Source organism: Laetiporus sulphureus (assembly GCF_001632365.1).
Source record: "Laetiporus sulphureus 93-53 unplaced genomic scaffold LAESUscaffold_38, whole genome shotgun sequence".
NCBI classification, from domain to species: domain Eukaryota; kingdom Fungi; phylum Basidiomycota; class Agaricomycetes; order Polyporales; family Laetiporaceae; genus Laetiporus; species Laetiporus sulphureus.
The window spans coordinates 64,732-81,744 of record NW_024468547.1 but is presented as its reverse complement, the minus strand read 5'-3'; the positions used below and the strand labels follow the sequence as shown (position 1 = coordinate 81,744).

General features: G+C 54.8%; 9 protein-coding genes across 9 annotated transcripts; 4 read left to right on the top strand and 5 right to left on the bottom strand.

The window, feature by feature from the left end:
- Window positions 1-52: 52 nt before the first annotated feature.
- LAESUDRAFT_659117 (cytochrome P450) lies at window positions 53-406 on the top strand (the record flags this gene model as incomplete). The annotated part of the gene is made up of 1 exon (XM_040904789.1): window positions 53-406. One exon carries the CDS (start codon window positions 53-55, stop codon window positions 404-406), a length of 354 nt encoding a protein of 117 aa, XP_040761369.1.
- A 656-nt stretch (window positions 407-1,062) lies between these two features.
- LAESUDRAFT_728906 (uncharacterized protein) lies at window positions 1,063-1,978 on the bottom strand. Its single transcript, XM_040909540.1, has 2 exons — window positions 1,660-1,978; window positions 1,063-1,608 (listed from the first exon to the last, which is right to left on the bottom strand). Exon 2 carries the CDS (start codon window positions 1,567-1,569, stop codon window positions 1,324-1,326), a length of 246 nt encoding a protein of 81 aa, XP_040761368.1. The 5' UTR covers window positions 1,570-1,608; window positions 1,660-1,978; the 3' UTR covers window positions 1,063-1,323.
- Window positions 1,841-2,737, bottom strand: LAESUDRAFT_328995 (uncharacterized protein). The gene has a single exon (XM_040902038.1). It carries the CDS (start codon window positions 2,608-2,610, stop codon window positions 2,113-2,115), a length of 498 nt encoding a protein of 165 aa, XP_040761367.1. The 5' UTR covers window positions 2,611-2,737; the 3' UTR covers window positions 1,841-2,112.
- Window positions 2,738-3,898: 1,161 nt separating this feature from the next.
- Window positions 3,899-4,299, bottom strand: LAESUDRAFT_329264 (uncharacterized protein). Its single transcript, XM_040902039.1, has 2 exons — window positions 4,198-4,299; window positions 3,899-4,128 (listed from the first exon to the last, which is right to left on the bottom strand). The coding sequence occupies exons 1-2, from the start codon at window positions 4,201-4,203 to the stop codon at window positions 3,934-3,936; spliced, it is 201 nt and encodes a 66-aa protein (XP_040761366.1). The 5' UTR covers window positions 4,204-4,299; the 3' UTR covers window positions 3,899-3,933.
- Window positions 4,300-4,404: 105 nt separating this feature from the next.
- LAESUDRAFT_728903 (uncharacterized protein) lies at window positions 4,405-5,320 on the top strand. The gene is made up of 5 exons (XM_040909539.1): window positions 4,405-4,689; window positions 4,757-4,837; window positions 4,890-5,030; window positions 5,051-5,073; window positions 5,146-5,320. Exons 1-5 carry the CDS (start codon window positions 4,493-4,495, stop codon window positions 5,295-5,297), a joined length of 594 nt encoding a protein of 197 aa, XP_040761365.1. The 5' UTR covers window positions 4,405-4,492; the 3' UTR covers window positions 5,298-5,320.
- A 53-nt stretch (window positions 5,321-5,373) lies between these two features.
- LAESUDRAFT_728901 (uncharacterized protein) lies at window positions 5,374-6,181 on the bottom strand. Its single transcript, XM_040909538.1, has 3 exons — window positions 5,661-6,181; window positions 5,514-5,602; window positions 5,374-5,452 (listed from the first exon to the last, which is right to left on the bottom strand). The coding sequence occupies exon 1, from the start codon at window positions 6,104-6,106 to the stop codon at window positions 5,702-5,704; it is 405 nt and encodes a 134-aa protein (XP_040761364.1). The 5' UTR covers window positions 6,107-6,181; the 3' UTR covers window positions 5,374-5,452; window positions 5,514-5,602; window positions 5,661-5,701.
- Window positions 6,182-6,767: 586 nt separating this feature from the next.
- On the top strand, window positions 6,768-9,192 carry LAESUDRAFT_704269 (cytochrome P450; the record flags this gene model as incomplete). Its single annotated transcript, XM_040906545.1, has 9 exons — window positions 6,768-7,105; window positions 7,419-7,547; window positions 7,609-7,627; window positions 7,683-7,852; window positions 7,910-8,064; window positions 8,121-8,236; window positions 8,301-8,441; window positions 8,499-8,770; window positions 8,835-9,192. The coding sequence occupies exons 1-9, from the start codon at window positions 6,924-6,926 to the stop codon at window positions 9,190-9,192; spliced, it is 1,542 nt and encodes a 513-aa protein (XP_040761363.1). The 5' UTR covers window positions 6,768-6,923.
- Window positions 9,193-9,308: 116 nt separating this feature from the next.
- On the bottom strand, window positions 9,309-11,369 carry LAESUDRAFT_814503 (uncharacterized protein). Its single transcript, XM_040914589.1, has 4 exons — window positions 11,175-11,369; window positions 10,874-11,121; window positions 10,409-10,820; window positions 9,309-10,346 (listed from the first exon to the last, which is right to left on the bottom strand). Exons 1-4 carry the CDS (start codon window positions 11,175-11,177, stop codon window positions 9,588-9,590), a joined length of 1,422 nt encoding a protein of 473 aa, XP_040761362.1. The 5' UTR covers window positions 11,178-11,369; the 3' UTR covers window positions 9,309-9,587.
- A 348-nt stretch (window positions 11,370-11,717) lies between these two features.
- On the top strand, window positions 11,718-16,790 carry LAESUDRAFT_814502 (uncharacterized protein). Its single transcript, XM_040914588.1, has 15 exons — window positions 11,718-12,041; window positions 12,097-12,261; window positions 12,316-12,386; window positions 12,436-12,823; window positions 12,891-13,156; window positions 13,221-13,428; window positions 13,483-14,379; window positions 14,430-14,594; window positions 14,653-14,707; window positions 14,759-14,774; window positions 14,827-14,900; window positions 14,957-15,195; window positions 15,257-15,465; window positions 15,524-16,214; window positions 16,267-16,790. The coding sequence occupies exons 1-15, from the start codon at window positions 11,784-11,786 to the stop codon at window positions 16,516-16,518; spliced, it is 3,954 nt and encodes a 1,317-aa protein (XP_040761361.1). The 5' UTR covers window positions 11,718-11,783; the 3' UTR covers window positions 16,519-16,790.
- Window positions 16,791-17,013: the final 223 nt, after the last annotated feature.

Sequence of the window (17,013 nt, the reverse complement as noted above, 5' to 3'; positions counted from 1 at the left end):
AGTCGACTTCGCTTTGCACCCTTGCTGATTGGGCGCTGGGCGCTGCAGGACGATGATCCGCGATCCGAAGCTGTTCCCGAACCCGGAAGAGTTCATCCCTGAACGGTACCTCGAGACCGTCGACGAGCACACTGCGCGGCGACGCGACCCGCGCAATTACGTGTTTGGCTTTGGGCGGCGGCGCTGTCCCGGCAATCATCTCGCCGAGTCGTCGCTCTGGATCGTCATGGCGTCGATGGTCGCGACGCTCGATATGAAGAAGGCCGTGGACGCGCAGGGAAACGTCATCGAGCCCACAATCTCGTTCGAAAATTCCGTGTTCCGCACGCCGAGCCCGTTCAAGTGTGATATTCGTCCGCGGTCGGAGCAGGCACTCAGACTTGTGCGACAGGCGACGGAGGCGTGAGCGGATGGGTTCCCGGCGTCTTTCTTACTGTATCAATAGCTTTACTCTTACTCTTCGGCCTTTGGGTTTGGCTTCAATGCATTGCTATCTCCTTCCATCGCTAACGAACATGGCCTGTCAGACAGGCGCCCATCGTCGTCTCTCTTCACCTGTGTCCACCATGCGTATCTCTCCCGACGCGTCTCTCGCCGTCCACTCCTCTCGCCGGCCAATCGCGTCGTCGCCCAATCCCCTCGCTGCCCACTCCGCTCGCCGTCTCTCTCCGCGTTGCACCCACTATCACACGCGCAGACGCCGTGACTGTCACATGATCCCAGCGGAGGTACGACCGTGCAGTATCTTGGAGATGATGCCCTGGAGAGAGCGGAGAGCGGTTGCATTAGCTACAGTGGCACGCTTTGGAGATGATGCCCTGGAGAGAGCGGAGAGCGGTTGCATTAGCTACAGTGGCACGCCGAGCGTTGCAGCTCATTGGTAAGCACGCTTTCGTTTCAACTACAATGCGCTGTATTCCATTTCGTTCCAGCTACTTTCTACATGCCCCCGCCCTCCTTTCCTTTCCCCGCAAATACCTCGATCCCATCCCGCGCTTTGCGACGCTCATCCGCCACTGAACTCCCCACGATGCCCTCGCCCGCCTCTTCCATTAATCCCTTGCCATCCATTCCCTGCCGTCCGACTCTCCACGCATCTCGTTCGTCTCCGCGTCTCAAGTAGGTCACGCCGTCGGCAGTCCTTCACCAGCCCCTTCGCGCTGCGGTGCGTCAGTGCCGCCTCGTTCAGAGACAAGACCGCGCGTCGGGCCCGCACTGCTGCGAGGCAAGGCAGTGAGCGTGCGCGACCGCGGCGTGGACCATGACTTCACCTGACCGGCAGCAAGTGCTGGGAAACAGTTCAAAGGTGAGCAACTCCATCCTTCACTTGAGCCTGCGCTCAATCGCCCTGTTCGCACCGAGAATGCCGTCGATCTCGCGAGATGCGTGGATGCCCGGAGTGTACGGAGATCCCGGCGAGAGGTTGGCTGTGCGGATACAGCAATCGACAAAGTGCGCGGCGAGAGACGGCCAAAATCGGTTGCAAGCGCGTGTGGCTCGGCCTTGACAGGCCCTCCTGCGCTCGTCGCCCTCCTGCTGTCCGTGGCCTTGGACTGCGGAGCAAGGCATAGGGCACTGATCACGACCGTGACTGTCGCGCTCGCGATCCTACGGACATCATGATTAGAATGGCGCAAAAAAACCAGCGAGATGACCTACTGCGTGCCGAAGCCATGGTTACACGCAGTCTCCTTCGCCAGAACGTGCGCAGGAGTGTCATCTGCACGAGCCGTCGCGTCCCGCGGTCCATTCTCGTCATCTCATACGCATCCTGTATTCATCGCGCGGCCGGTCGGTGATCACGGCTCACCGTCTCTTGAATAGCCGCATCTGACGCTGTTGTGTTGCAGGCTGGTTTGTTTCGGCGCACGTCGCGCAATATTAGGAGAACAGGAGGCTACGAGGGTTCATCCGCAGCCACAGAGGGCGATCGTGGCCTGCCGCGGACGGTGGGGTCGGTCTAGGGGAGCATGTTGCATTCGAGGCCAGCGGTGACAAGGACTCGATCATGACCGGGGCACCTCCCGACTCAGATACTGAATTTAGCAGGACAGAGACCAACCACAGCACGCCCACACACTCACCGCACCGTTCTCTCTCCCCCAATCCACTTCACCTACTCACGGCGCCACACCCCAACCTCCACCTTCCGCATGACCTCCCCAGCTCTCCCCGCCAAGCTCGCATCCGCCAAGAAAGAACTCGCTGTCGTGCAGCGCGACCTCGCGCGCCGACATCGACGCGCTCACCGAGGCGCTCCACACGTGCATGCGCCGGCTGCACGAGATGACGGTCGAGGCGGGCGACCTGAACGACGAGCTCGCCGAGACGAGGCGCGTGCTCCGCAAGGTGCAGCGCTGCACCGTGCCTCTGTGTTGCGGCGCGTCGACAGCGCGTGAACAATGCTGAACCCGATGGCATGTTTTGGCTTGACGGGCTATGCGAGACCGTGCCTCTGAGTAGACGCAACGGTCGGCAAGTGGTGTTGTATGGTTTTACATCCGGGCATACAAAGCTGATGGCGGCAGAATTATCGACGCGCAGACATATCGCCAGGGCGAGGAGAGCGGGTGGAGGATCGTTGGCGTATATTGTGCCACAGGTGGACATGAGTCGACCTCAGTTTGTGATTCTCTTAAGCATAATGTAACAATAATGAGAAAACTTCGGATTACAAAGGGCAGAGGATTGAACCTGCACCAGAACTTTCCTCTGCACAGTGCGAACTGCTTCCAAGTTCACACCGGTGTGAAAGCACTGCTCTAAACTGAGCCATCAGACTCGGACCCAGACAACGGGGGGCATTCCTATTGCCGCTGCGGAGTTCTAATGTGAACCTTCCGTGTGACAAGCAGGTAAGATCAGCGATTTTCATGTGCGATTCATCGACCCGACTGGTTGGGATGGAGAGTCTGGTCACGAGAAGGCAATCTCGTGGGTGCTTTCGCACTTGATGACCGGGCCTAAAACGGCTCTTCATAAATCGATTATCAAATTGTGTTCCGCGTCGTGATTCTTCCTGCAAGCAGGCATGCTTTCAATGCAACAGATACAGCACTCGATGTTATTTACATCACTCCATCCAGTCGAAACTTTCCGTACATCTGTCTGCATATTTTAAGCTATGATTTGTTTAGAACCAATACACCGGAACATTTCCTGCGAGTACTCTCAAGTCATCAAACTATGACCACACGGTCAACGGGGTACTGATTCTTCCGAGAAGCAGAGGTCAGGTTCTGGCCATCATGGCCTTGTCAAACTTTGTCCGCCCATTGTTCTCCTGTACAAATTTGGAGCCGCCCGCTGATTCTGCGAGGGAATGATAATCTTCAACCAATAGCGCGCTCACCAGAACCCACTGAAGTTGAGAGCAAGTCGCTCGGTAGGCTGTAGCTTCCTTTGCGCTGCATCTGATAGTGTAATATTGCACAGAGTGAGCTCCACCGTGCCGGTGGTCGGAGAGGGGGGCGGTTCACATTCTGAGTCAATGAACCAACCTTCCCATCACCCTTTGCATCTAGCTCCAAAGTCCATCATCCATCATCCGAAAGAAGTGTTGCTTTCGGAGTCATATTATGAGCATCTTGCGTCGAGTCACCCGAAGTGCCGTCACCTGAACATCTCCGTCCTCATGAGTCATGGCTATACCTTATGACAATAATGGCGGAGACCACGCGGAAGTCTTCCTTACACAAACTGTGCCCGTTCTAATGGTTCCGGTGAGTACCGATGGTTTCAATCCTCGTAGGCTTGCTCGCAGCCTCCGAGAGCACCATATGCCCATGGCGTCCAGGGTCTTCAGACGACGGACCATCTTCAAGACTCTGCGATCTATTGAACATGGCGGATAGCGATAAGTGATCTCAGGTGCACTGTGCATGCGGTTGAACTTCCGGAAGGTGGCGGTGTCAGAACGAGACACCGGTCAGCTCATTTCGCAGCAAAATTGGCGGGCTGCTTTGAGTGGGTTAGAGATGCATGGGTGTTGCCGTTTTTGACGTGTGGACATCGCCCACATTGTTCATCATGGGAGAGGGACGTCCTCGCCATTGAATACGACCGTCGACGAGCAGGTACAGACATGGCCCTTACGAACATGCGGTCAGTCGCGTTCAGGTCCCCGTACTGATTGTGAACATGCACATAGGCAAAGTTCATCAGTGCTATCGCCGCGTCCGATATACATTTACGTACAGGCATTCTGGGGCGCAACGCATGCTCCGTGCTGCCGAACAGAAGTTTGATGACAGAGCCTGCTGACCTGCACGCCGTCGCTTCTTCATTTCCCTTCAGATGCTCGGGTGTCCAATGAGTCAGGGGTCTAGGCGTGAATGTCCTGAGCTGTGGAATAAATAGGCTGGTCAGGGTCAGCATCCCTCATCCCTCCACCCCCCCCACCTCCTCTCCTCCATCTTCTCGCTTCTCTAACTGACCCCCCTCGTTCACCCCCTCCCACTCTCCACAGCCCGGTCAAATGCCAGGCCCCGACATGGTATGCACGCCCACTGCGCCGAGGTCCTTGCCAGAACTGACCGTCTCAAATCGCCGCGCACAGCCACCACTTTCCCGCCCTCACAGTTGTACGGTCCGCACGTTGTCGCCGGCCCCGCCGCCGGCGACTCGATTGCAGGACCGGCACGTCATCCCGCCCATCGCGCCTCATCTGCCTTCGCTACGTACGTGCACGTCACCGCTCACTCCGCGCTCACCTATTGACCGTCTTCATCCCACACCGCGTGCGGGTGTCCTCGAGCGCACGCCCGTACTGCCCGCTCTTGCAAGTCGTGTCCGACCCGACCATCCCGTGGCACTCACCTGCCCAATCCGCTCCCTCGTGAGCCTCTCCTCTCTCAACCCAGACGTCCGCTCAGATGAACCTCACGCAGACACAATGTCGTCGCCCGCCGGTGCATTGAGGACTGGCCCGCGCAAGGGCACGTCGAGTCGGGCGAAATCGCGCACGATGTGCGAATCGTTCGTCTCCGCCATATATTGGCCTGGTACGTCCTGCGTGCTGCCCCACACGCGTCACTCACGTCTCTTGCAGACGCGATCATCATCTCCTGGAAAGTGTACGTTTCGAGTCAGCGCATGCCGTCGCAGCGACGCGCCCTCACGATCGTTGGCAGTCGGCAACACAAGGAATCGAGGACCTAGCTGGACGCGTCGACGCGCCAACACTGTATACTGGCCAAGTAAGCACGCGTCCGTGTTGTGGTCGCACGCGCACACAGCCCGCTAAAGTTTACCTTCCACAGTCGAACTGTCAGATGTTCGGCAACGCACGTGCGTGAAATGCACACCCGTGCACTGCTTTCGATGCTCACGGTCATCTCGGCTGTGTTAAAGTAGAAATATATTTCGGGAAGGAGGAGGGGTAGGGGAGAAATCGTTGAATGGAACATTTGAAAGGGGTAGGGGAGAAATGGAAGTTTGAATCACATACCTGCTATTGTGAGGCCAGAATGCGTGAGATCGGCAGCCGACGCACATCAGAACGGACGGCGTACCATGTGAGCGCGATCGCTCTCGCGAACAGACCCAGCGCACTGGGATTCGAGAGCAGAACGCTCGCGGCGCGTGACGAGATGAGCGCGAGCTGCGAGCGATGGCTGCGTTCGCATGCAAGCGCGATAATCAATTACATACAGACTGACCGTGAAACGTACGACCTGCGCGCGGGTGGTCTCGTTTTGGCCTAAGACTTGCACGCGTTCATGTTCCCTGCATTGCATGCACGCGCTGGGCATTTGCGCCGCGACCCATCGATGGCGCGCATGTCGTGGTGGTATTGTCGCTCGTCGGGTGGGGGAGAACGTGCGTCTGAGCGCACGACGGTCGGCGAGCGGCGATGTATGTATGGATAGGCCCGAACGACGGCGGCGCCTCTGCGACGCGGCAACGGTTGATCTTGTTGATGCGGTCGACTTGGAGTGCGAACGAGCTCCGCTCGTCGTATGGAAGAGCGAGTGGGTTGCATCCGGGTGCGCGAAGCTGACGGCGACACGGTCAAAGCAGGGAGAGCAGGCGTTGGGGTGCGCAGACGTCGCTCGACATGTAAAAAGCCAGGGCGCACAGTGAACGAACAGATGCGTAATTGCATGGCTGAACATGTATCTCAGAAGGCGATCCCGTAGTCTTGCGATTGGCACTTTTCATGACCTGGGTGACGGACTCGGAACCCTCCTGTGGCAAAGCCGAATGCTGAATGAGTGTCAGAGGATCGCGCCGGTGATGATGGCAGGCCCCAGGTCGCGTCTCTGCAACCTTGTGCGAGCCGACGACCAAGCGAGTGAGGATTACGCCTGGCGTGCTGTTCGCAACGCGAGCAAGGCCATCAGAAAGGGCGGAGATACGGAATAAGCAGCACGCGCAAGGGACACGGGGGCTAGTCCGCTGCTTCTCACCTGCAGGACGCTGCGTCCTTTGGCGATGCGGCGCATCCCTCTTAACTTTTCCGGTCGCTCTGCGCGGCCCAGACGGCCCAAGTCGCCATGGCATCAGCGCAATTTCGACCCTATCGTGGCCAGCTCATTCCCTCCCCTCGGCTCTGCTTCTGACGCGTGTCATGATCAACTTCATTAACGCTCATCTGCCCCGAAGACGTCCAACGTAAGTAGCGCGAGCCCAGATATAAATGCCGTCGCCGTTCGACTAGCCCGAAACACAGCGTTCCTTATCCTTGGGCTTCTTCCACCATCCTCAGCCGTTGGCGTCTGGACTTTCTGATTCCTTCATAACCGCCAACGCGCATTCGTTTGCCACCCCACTAATCCAGGTCACTCTGGCCAAGTTCAGCTCGCAGGCGACTTCCCATTTCTGACCCCGCCGTTATCGTCGGTGGACGCTAATCAAGTCGCACTCTCCGCTCGTTTATCCCTGTTGCACACTCCCTTGCCTTAACTTATCTCTATCTCGCGATGGGTATCATCTCGCTCGCCCTTGCCTTGGCGGCCGTATACTACACCTGGACATACTTGAATAAGCCCAAGAAGAACTTGCCTCCTGGTCCTAAGCCTTTGCCCATCGTTGGCAACATCTTGAACCTGGTTGCGCGGGAACTATGGTTGCCCGCGTCCAAGTGGGCACAAGAATATGGTGGGTTGAATTTTGATACGTTATTTGCATCCAATAGACTTCGCTGTGGCCTGCTCATGGACGCCACAAGACGCTTCGCTGCAGATTGTGTACCAGTTTATCTTGGAAGAATGTGACTATGTCGTAAGCTGGACGTAAGCGCACGCACTAGAGCGGTCAGCTTGACAGCGAACGTCCTGCGAAGCTGTCGTTGTAGCCATCGATGCATTGCACTGAAACATCTTCTTGACGCTTGCTCTCCCAGCGACATATCTTTACATATCATTGCTGTGTTTGTTTTTAAATCCGGAGACTAACGCTTTCACATGCGCAGGTAGCATTGTTTACATTCATGTCTTTGGCCAAAGCCTCGTCTTCCTAAACGACTACGAGGTCGCCCTCGAACTGCTAGAAAAGCGCGGTGCGATATACTCTGATCGGCCAGGATTTGTCATGGCCGGAGAACTGTAAGTTTCCGTGCTTCGGGATCGTCATACAATCGTGAAACACGCTAACGGGCGCTTCTAGGTGTGGATGTAATAACATGGTAAGCTAGGCCTCCACAGAATGTACAGACGGTGAAGTGACGACGTTTTCCTAAGGTGGCATTTGCACGATATGGTGACCAAACACGTCGGCACCGACGTCTGATGCAACAGGCGCTCGGGATATCCAGCATCCGTCGATACGAGCCTCTCTTGGAGGTAGAAGTCAAGGATCTTCTGAAACGCATGCTCGTGAGCCCAGAAGACTACACCGGAAACATCCAGCGGTATGCTTCACTTCTCTTCCTGATGACGTCCGATCTGAGCGGATGATGTTCCTGAAGGTATGCGGGCAGCATGACGCTCAACACGGTCTATGGGTACCACGTGCAGTCGAACGAAGACAAGTACATCAAGATGGCGGACGAGGTCGTGAACATCCTTGCGAACGACATCTCGTCTGGCGGCGGCATTTGGCCCGTGGACATCATCCCAGCGCGTAAGTTGCCACCGAACTTTCTCCGCACGCTGTCATTCATTGAGCGCGTCACGCAGTGCAATACCTTCCTGACTGGTTCCCTGGGAGTGCGTTCAAGCGCAAGGCAGCGACATGGAAGGCGAAGCTGGAGAATTTCGTCGACAGGCCGTACGAATGGGTCAAGGAGCGCATGGTATGTCTTTTGCTACAGGATGCGATAATAATAAGGCGCGCTTATGGAGCTTCTTCCTTGACAGCGCGATGGAACAGCTGTTCCCTCATTCTGCTCGACCCTGCTGGAGGACCTTCAGGAGCGCTGCGAAAAAGAGGCGGATCCACAGCGCGAGTCTGACATCAAGTGGACGGCAAACTCTATTTACGCGTCTAGTATCGACACCGTGAGTTTCCGCAGCGGCTCCAGATGCTCAGACGCTCATATATGTTCGCGCGCTCAGATGTTGACGACGGTCGACCACTTTATTCTTGCAATGATCCTGCACCCGGAGAAGCTCGTCAAGGCACAGGAGGAGATGGACAGAGTCGTCGGCTCCGGCCGCTTGCCGACGTTCGCAGACCGCCCCTCGCTACCGTACCTGGAGGCCATCATGAACGAGTCCCTGCGCTGGGGCGCACCCGTGCCGCTCAGCCTGCCGCACCGGCTGATGGAAGACGACGTCTACAACGGCATGTTCATCCCCAAGGGTTCTCTCGTCTTTGGCAACGTCTGGTGAGTCACGCCGTGGAGTCGACTTCGCTTTGCACCCTTGCTGATTGGGCGCTGGGCGCTGCAGGACGATGATCCGCGATCCGAAGCTGTTCCCGAACCCGGAAGAGTTCCTCCCTGAACGGTACCTCGAGACCGTCGACGAGCACACTGCGCGGCGACGCGACCCGCGCAATTACGTGTTTGGCTTTGGGCGGCGGCGCTGTCCCGGCAATCATCTCGCCGAGTCGTCGCTCTGGATCGTCATGGCGTCGATGGTCGCGACGCTCGATATGAAGAAGGCCGTGGACGCGCAGGGAAACGTCATCGAGCCCACAATCTCGTTCGAAAATTCCGTGTTCCGCACGCCGAGCCCGTTCAAGTGTGATATTCGTCCGCGGTCGGAGCAGGCACTCAGACTTGTGCGACAGGCGACGGAGGCGTGAGCGGATGGTTTCTCGGCGTCTTCCTTACTGTATCAATAGCTTTACTCTTTCGCCTTTGGGTTTGGCTTCAATGCATTGCTATCTCTTTCTATCGCTGATATCGAGGTCCGATTGAGATCGATAACCGCGATTGCATTTCATTTCATCCATCCACATGAGGGAATTCCTATGTACAGAGTGGATCCGACAGCCCGGTAGGTAAAGATGAGGAACGGTTTCGCAAGATGGTACAGGTACATATAAGTTGAGCGAACCAGACATGATAAATAACTCTCAATCGCAGATCACCAAAATCGATACTTTGTACATGAATATTCGAATATTCGCCACGCTCACGATTCATTCGTCACTTCCACCAACGTCCATCGCGCGTTCATTGACCCGCGCTCCACTTATCACATCTCCATCTCCATCTCCATCCCGTCCCATTCCTCTTCGATCTTGTCATGGCCGACCTTAACAGCCCTGATACCCTCGTCTACCTTCTGCGACCTCGCCGAGAAACCGTAATGCCTGCCGGCAATGCCATAGTCATCTCCATCTCCATCCACGTCCACATAGTCACTCTCCGACACGGAACCACTGCGCGAACGGGAGCAAGAACGAATCGATGAGCGTGGGATGGACCATTCACCAGTGCCCTCCGAGTACGAATGCTCAAATGCAGACGACGAGCGGAAGGACGACTGCGCGAAGCCAATCGAGATGGGCGAACTCCAGGTGTCCGACTGCTGGCTCGCAAAGCTGTAGCTCAGTGGCTCGCGCTCAGGCGTGGGCACAGGCACAGCGGCGGATCGCTGAAGCGGGTTCTCGTCTGATGGCGAAGCGCGCATGGCGGGACTTTGGGACCCAGTCGGCACTGCGAGCACGCCTGGACGGAGTTGGGTGATGCCGCCTGTGGCGAGGACGGAGTAGTCGCGCATGCGCGGGCCTGAGCGCTCCGAGGATGAGAACACGGACGATGCAGGTACCGAGCTGGAAGAGGGGAACGGTGCGGACGGCTCGGCGGCGGAGGATGAGCGCGGGATCGTGTTCACTGGGCTCGGCGGCGGTAGCAGACCGCCAGAGAGGAACGACGGCCAGAGCGAACGGTCCTCTGGGAGCGAGGTGCCGCCCCGCGAGGAGGGAGAGAGGTGTGAAAGGATGGCCGCTGCCTGTGGTGAGACGGTGAGAGGGTGAGCAGGTTTATCCATCGACCGATAAGTAAAAACCTTACCTCAAGCAGCTGAACTTGCTGGTGCTTGCTGAGCAGGAGCTTGGACGCCTCTCGCCAATGTGGTGAGTGCTCCCAGCGGTGCTTGATTAGACAAGACGGATGGCGGTACGCCTTCGAACAGCTCTCGCACTTGAGGATCGTGCTCCTCTTCTTCCCTCTGCTGCCCTTGGCACTTGTAATGCTGATGCCGGCACCGGCAATATCTGTCTTGGTGGGCAAGCGGTCAACCTCTTCTGACTTGACACTGACTTCATTGCTCGCGTTCTGCTGCGACACTGCTGCGGACGAGGAGGAATGGATGACACCTGATGCTGAGACGAGGGTAGTCGCTGTCTGGGGCGGAGGCGTGGCTGATAGCGAAAGCTTCGCGAGCGATGTAAGTGCCGCCGCCGCTGTGGAGAGCCCTATAGGCCTGTGGGAAGATATATGTATGCACGGCGGATTTGGTGATTGGAATGCACGCACGACGGTCGACTCGCTGCCTCTCGAGCATCGCTCAGTCTCCTCGCCTGTCCTGTGGACGACAACCGACGATGCTTGTGGGGGTGCGACTTCGTGGCTAAGCTGCTGCTAACATTGTTTGGACCATTGCCGACGCTGTTCTGGCCACCATAGCTACTTGCGAATCCGCTATCTTGCGACGTGTCTCTCGAAACGGGGATGGGAGCTGCACTCGCAGCAGCCAACGACAATGATAGCAATCCCTCCATCATCTTGTAGCACGTCAAAGGCCGCGGCAAGGTATGGCTGTGGATTGAACACCCACCATAAGATTGTGCGGCTGATTTGGGCCACCTCTACGACCGACAGCAACCTCTGAACGAGTACGTAGGTAGACAGAAGATTTGACGAGCGAAGCTACGACACTGTACGCATAGGCAATCACCAAACAATAGCCATCGACGGCGGTGGTTCAGGCAAGGCCACTCGTCAATGTTCGGGACGATGAGCAAATATCGTAAATCGTCGGAGTTGTTGAAGCTTTACACATTTTGGGAAATTGTCGCATCGCGGTGGTAGATTCGGAGTGTAAACATTAGGGTAGCGGGAAATGCCCGACACCTCGATTGCAGGAATGGAGTTAGAAATTTAGGCTTACATAAGCTAACCCAGTAAATAATCTCGAGCAAAGGCTTGAAAAAGGTTACTTTGTACCTTTTCTGGGCATGAACTTCCGCCAAGCTGCCTACGTTAATTTGCAAAGGGCGCCTCTAAGGGGAATCCTATGCCAAATTGGTCGATGTTCATACTCCGATTCACCGCCGCTGTATCTGCTGTGGCGCCCTTCCTCTGTTTTTGCCCGGGCTCAGCGACGTCCTATCATCTGGCTATTACAAGACCACCATACCGCAAGTCAAATATAGTCTTTGTTTGCATGAACTTTTCGTCTCTGCGGCTTACAGCATCAATCCGCTGGTACGAATCATGTCTAAAGCTTTGCAGCAGAAACAACACGCCTATTCAGCCGAAGCGTTTGTTCTCTAACGCGCCTCCATGTCGTCAGCAATCCCTATACACACCATACGTGCGTCCTTTGAACCAGGAGCAACTTAAAACGATTCGGAAGGCGCAAATGCGCGAAGAACCGCAGTTTCATATCAGGTACAAGAAGGATGTCGAGTTTTTTCTTTCCGTGCGTATAAAATCATTTTTCCATCGTCATCGCTTCATCTTATGCAGAGCTTTAGAGGTCCACTTCGACTGAAGCACGCATGAACGAGCGTGACAGTCTTCGCTCTCGTCTGGAGTCAACTGTCAAGTCGCGGTTTGGCGATGAGTACGGTGTAGAGGATATCAGTATGTGGCGGTATGGGCAGGATTTGCATCATGCCCCCCTCGAATACGCTATTGTGGTAAGAGGGCTTTATGAAGCGCTCTGTATATTTCTGATAACGCTGTTCGCTCAGGACACAAAACATCCGCAAGGGTTGTCCTCTCATGATGACTTACAAGATTTACCGCCGGTCTATGACCCTGTGTACGTTCGAATCTGCTTTCGCATGGTATCCTGACTCATTGAAAATCAGTGCTGTGTCAAATGCTCTTCTCAAGGTGGGGTACAAGGGCTACTTCCACGAGCCATCTTTCAGGTCATGGGAAGAGACGTTGCAGTTCGAAGATGATGAGCCGATTCTCCCTTCTCCTGCAACCGTCAAGGAATGGCCCCGTTACGAACGCGCTAATACGAAGGAGTTGTGCTACCCGCCGACGCTGCATGGGACCTCACCTATTGACTTCAAGCTGACATTGCCGGGACCCACCATCCTCCCGCTGACGCAGCTTTTGAAGGCATATTTAGACTATTCGATACAAGTCAAAACCCTCACCTCGATATACTTCCTATGGGCGCGCTCTTTGGCAATACATGACTTATCTCCGGTGTGCGTTGCCCTTATGGTAATCCAGTATTACCAGGTAAGCACTTTTGGTCGCCTGACTGATGCCTTATGTTTTCAAGACTGATTTTACGTGACCGTGGTAGCAAAGCGTTGGTATGCAATCATTGCAGCGGACAGCTCCTACAAAGGATGTCGACCCTGCTTACGTCTGGGTTCCCCAGATGTATGCCGACGAAGTTTCTGAAAAGGTGCTCGCGTATTGGGATCGTGGAATTTATCGTCCTGTAGATGAGGTATTGGATGAACTCCAATGGAACCACGCACCATATCAGATAGATGTCTCATTCTGGAATCCACCTCGTCCGAAAACATCCACCACAATCGGCATGCACTCGTACAACTTTGCAAGGTTAGGGTCACGACTCGCGAAGATCGTCATGAAAAAAAGCTGATAGCTACTGTGTCCATCTCAGATCGCTCATCAATGGCATGCAATATGTCAAGACGCATGCTCTCTCTGTGCGTGAGGGTGACGCACTCTCCCGTCGTGAAGCGAGATCGAAGGTGTTTCCTATAGATGTCTACAATGACTCTGTCGGGGAGATCGACGGCAACTGGTGTAACCCCACGCGATGGTTGGCGGACGCCCTCGTCGTGCAGGACCCGTTCGTATTCACGCAAGTACGTGTTTTCTTCTATTTGAGACAAGGCGCGGTAGTTTACGATATAATCTAGAACCATGCAGGCTCGATGTCGAAGGCGATGATGCAATACTTCTTCTACTATATGTCTCGGACGGCACACATCATCAAGGCAGGGAATCCATTTTTTGACATTTTCGGCCCGTATATCGATCTCGCCCAATCGCACGAAGGTGGAGCACTGAGAGATCGGGCACCACATATTTCCATTGGGGGTGAAGCGGCGGCGCGGACGACAGCACCAAGTTTCACTGATGATGACGATGTACCATTCAGTCGTCGACGGAGAGACGCGTCAGTCAACGATTCAAAGAAGACGAGCTCCATGGAGGACGAAGATGTGCCGTTCAGTCGTCGACGGAGAGGAGAGGCATCGCTCAACGGTTCAAAAAGGACGAGCTCCATGGACGATGAAGACGTGCCATTCAGTCGTCGACGGAGAGAAGAGGCGCCAGTGGACGACCCAGACAGGATGAGCTCCATGGACGATGATGACGTGCCATTCAGTCGTCGACGGAGAGGGGAGGCGTCGCTCAACGATTCAAAAAGGACCAGCTCCACCGAGGACGAAGATGTGCCGTTCAGTCGTCGACGAGGAGAAGAATCTTCAATCGACAACGCGGACAGTACGATCGACATAAATGACGACGATGTGCCACCCCGTCGCGGAAGGAAGAGCACAGTGCCGTTTGACAATTCAGACGGGACGCGAACTTCCTCATATCATGCCAACAGACGGGAATCGTCCATGCGGCGCTCAGGCTCATCCGGCTTTAATCGTGGATACCACAGCTCTGCTGTTCAGAGCGAAACCGGGGCCAATCGAAGCCAGACACTGCGATGGAGATACGAGGGAAGCACGGTTGGATGGGTTCCTGTCGAGAGAGATGACACTCGCTCAATCGACGAAGAAACACTCAACGCATTGCTGGTATGAGATTATATCGTGATCAACCGCGGGTTGTCTAATGGAGTTGCCAGCCTCCTTCTGTCCCAGATGAGGTACACAAGATGCGAGGGGAGACGTTAAAGCGTGTGCAGCATATCATTGCAAAAAACTATAAGCCCCTATATTTGCTCGAGCCATTTGGTAGCGTTTGCACTGGGATAGATTCTCCCACTAGCGATATCGATATTGTTATCATTGTAAGTTATACTCGATCGACATGAATACACTACTCTCCCTGAACCCGTGGGTACCTAGGATGAGGACAGACCGCAAGGGTTCGAACAGGCAGAGAGCAAGAAAGGGATACCTCGTGCGTAGGTCCTCATGTTTCGTTCGCAATTGGCTCACTGCTTCGATGCAGCGATATATGACGTCGCGTGAGCTCGCATTTCACGCCCGTCCGTTCTCTCATATTCACGTCCTTTTCAGAGCCCTCGGTAGGGTCATGCGCAAGGCGAGGTTCCGGAACGTACAGAGCATTTCTCGTGCTTCTGTCCCTATTGGTCTGTTTTCCGACTGAAGGCTCGATGATCTAGCTGCTGAACACGTTGTATCACAGTCAAATGCAAGGATCCGGTGAATGGCCTGGCATGCGACATCAACGTCAATGAACGACTCGGGCTGGTGAACTCGAAGTTGATCCGTCACTACCTTGATTTGAACCCCGTGCTACGCCCCATGATACGGTTTCTGAAGACATGGGCGAAATCCTTAGGATTGAATGACCCATCCGGCGAGAACGGGTCGCCCACCTTCAGCAGCTATGCACTTACGTTGATGACCATCGGGTGGTTCCAGGTGCGTTCAAGGCTCCCAAATCGACGAGTTGTGTATAGTGTTCTAAGGTCCGCGGCTGTAGATTTGTGGACTCTTGCCAAATCTACAAGCCGGCGTTAAGGAGATGCATTCAGGTGCAAACAGCTTCTTTTATGCTGAGATAGCGATCAAAAACAAGAAGAGCAAAGGAGTGACGCGCGTAAAATGTGACCTTCGTTTCCGCGAAGTCGTCAATTGGCAACCGTCTGAGACAGAGATCGACCTGCTAGAGGTGCTCAAGGATTGGTTCAAGTACGCTCTGTGGACGCTGGAATAGTGCCTTATCTTATTCCGTATTTTTTTCCCGAAGCTACTGGGGTGTGGAGCACAAGTACAGGCCCACCGTTATGAGCGTTTCTCACGGGGGCGTTCTAACGAGAGAACAGGCTTTAGACAGTTGGGCCATGCTATGTCAGGACCCTGCTCGCTATGAAACATCGAAGAAGGATGGCAAACTGATAGCGGTTGCGAGGGCGAATTCAGCTGCTGTAGAGGACGACGTGGTCGAAGGTGAGATGTTCGTAGAAGAGTCGTCCGAGGATATGACGGCCGAGGAGGACGAAGAAACCTCTCCGGACGATTGGGACACCGAAGATGGAAAACCTCCTGTGGGATGGCCCTTCAAACCTGAAGTTACGCCCGAAGAGTTGCGTTCCGTCAAGGATGGGGAAAACGAAGGTTATTCCTTAGACCGATTGAACACCGAAGATAGAAGCTCTTCTCCAGGATGGGCTCTCGAGCTCGATGCCAACATAGAGAAATTGCATCCAATTGATGCAGGATCTCCGGCTGCGGAACACGCGCGCCAGGAACTCTTGGAAGAGCGACAGTCCTTGGACGAAAGGATTGCGAGACGTCTGCCCTCCCAAGATGACGCCCAACCTTTTGAATCAGCTCGTGCATTATCGCGGAAGGAAATTGCCAAACGCTTGGGAAAGGGTGCGCTATCCAGGTGGATGGAATCGCCCCTATGCGTCGGCGATCCCTTCGTTCCGCTGAAGGTATGCCCATAGCGCCTCAAGTCGCTCGTGTTCTGCTCATCGCATGGTATAGAACGTAACGGGGAGTATAGCTTATCGCGAAGTTGCACGATTCTCAGCTGAGTGTCGCACCGCACTGACTTTTCTCGAGTCCGATGGCGGCTTGGAGCACATTCTGGAAGGATTTGTGAGGCGAAGGAGGACGAAACCAAGGACACAACTGAAGTCAAAATCGAAGACGAAAAGCAATCGTCAAGCAAAGCGGACGAGGACCCATGCAGATGCTACTGAAGATCTTGAGGCTATTCATTCAAGCGTGTTGTGACTTGATTTGAAAGTACGATCCGTCCTCGTAATAGCCTGCCCACGATCATTGGGAGAGGATATGGCAAAAAAGCTTCTCTACTAAATCTCCCGCGCGGCGCCATTTCCAACATGCGCAATACGTCGTTCGAGGGAACAGCGCGTCCACTATGATCCAAAGTTCAATCGACAATTGGAATGCAAGTATGGATTATTGGTATACCTGATTGGGGCTTTGTATAGAATGTAGTGATAATTTCTACTAGTTCCATGATGAAGTTGAAGACATACATGGAATCACACAGCAGCCTTAATCACCTCAGACTCTTGATCCATCTTGGCCGGCTGCGGGTAAGAATGCAGACAGCGGCATAAAATGTTGACGCTTTTGTCACAAAGGCTCGAACGCGCATTAAATGATACTAGAAAAGGATTGACGAGATCTATTGGACACAGTGAGCGGCGTGGCATGAAATCACGCTAATGTAACGCCCACGTACACCAATGTTATGTTCAT